This window comes from Volvox carteri (assembly GCF_000143455.1).
Source record: "Volvox carteri f. nagariensis unplaced genomic scaffold VOLCAscaffold_831, whole genome shotgun sequence".
In the NCBI taxonomy this organism is placed as follows: domain Eukaryota; kingdom Viridiplantae; phylum Chlorophyta; class Chlorophyceae; order Chlamydomonadales; family Volvocaceae; genus Volvox; species Volvox carteri.
The window spans coordinates 5151-6256 of record NW_003308309.1 but is presented as its reverse complement, the minus strand read 5'-3'; the positions used below and the strand labels follow the sequence as shown (position 1 = coordinate 6256).

The 1106-nt window shown below is 55.6% G+C and overlaps 1 protein-coding gene across 1 annotated transcript; it reads left to right on the top strand.

The window, feature by feature from the left end:
- Window positions 1-165: 165 nt before the first annotated feature.
- Window positions 166-393, top strand: VOLCADRAFT_71857 (uncharacterized protein; the record flags this gene model as incomplete). The annotated part of the gene is made up of 1 exon (XM_002959798.1): window positions 166-393. One exon carries the CDS (start codon window positions 166-168, stop codon window positions 391-393), a length of 228 nt encoding a protein of 75 aa, XP_002959844.1.
- Between the last annotated feature and the right edge of the window lie 713 nt (window positions 394-1106).

The window sequence follows — 1106 nt, the reverse complement described above, 5'->3', positions numbered from 1 at the left end:
TAAACAAATCTGCCGTACTCCGATAGCCATATCGGAGTACGACAGCGTTTTGATGCCCCACGTAAAACACATAAGAGCCCTTCCTCCCCATCTTACCTCCATTCCCGGCTGGACGTCATCCCCATCGTCCGAGGCCTGCTGCACGTGCAGCACGTGGATGGGAACATGAGAATTAGGGCAGGCACGTCAATTAGGGCAGGCACGTCAATTAGGGCAGGCACGTCAATTAGGGCAGGCACGTCAATTAGGGCAGGCACGTCAATTAGGGCAGGCACGTCAATTAGGGCAGGCACGTCAATTAGGGCAGGCACGTCAATTAGGGCAGGCACGTCAATGACGGAGGCGAAACATACACACACCCCTCCCCAAACCAGCCCCAGCCACCCTCCATAGCATCAGGAACAAGAAAGAGGGTAAGGGGTAACGAATCCACAAAGAAAAACGACCCTGGCACAGCTGTGCCCCACAACTACCTGCCTGCATCAAACAAATCTGCCGTACTCCGATAGCCATATCGGAGTACGACAGCATTTTGATGCCCCACGTAAAACACATAAGAGCCCTGACCCTCCCCCCCATCTTACCTCCATTCCCGGCTGGACGTCGGCCCATCGTCCGAGGCCTGCTGCACGTGCAGCACGTGGATGGGAACATGAGAATAAGGGCAGGCACGTCAATTAGGGCATGCACGTCAATTAGGGCATGCACGTCAATTAGGGCAGGCACGTCAATTAGGGCAGGCACGTCAATGACGGAGGCGAAACATACACACACCCCTCCCCCAACCAGCCCCAGCCACCCTCCATAGCATCAGGAACAAGAAAGAGGGCAAGGGGTAACGAATCCACAAAGAAAAACGACCCTGGCACAGCTGTGCCCCACAACTACCTGCCTGCATCAAACAAATCTGCCGTACTCCGATAGCCATATCGGAGTACGACAGCGTTTTGATGCCCCACGTAAAACACATAAGAGCCCTGACCCTCCCCCCCATCTTACCTCCATTCCCGGCTGGACGTCGGCCCCATCGTCCGAGGCCTGCTGCACGTGCAGCACGTGGATGGGAACATGAGAATTAGGGCAGGCACGTCAATTAGGGCAGGCAG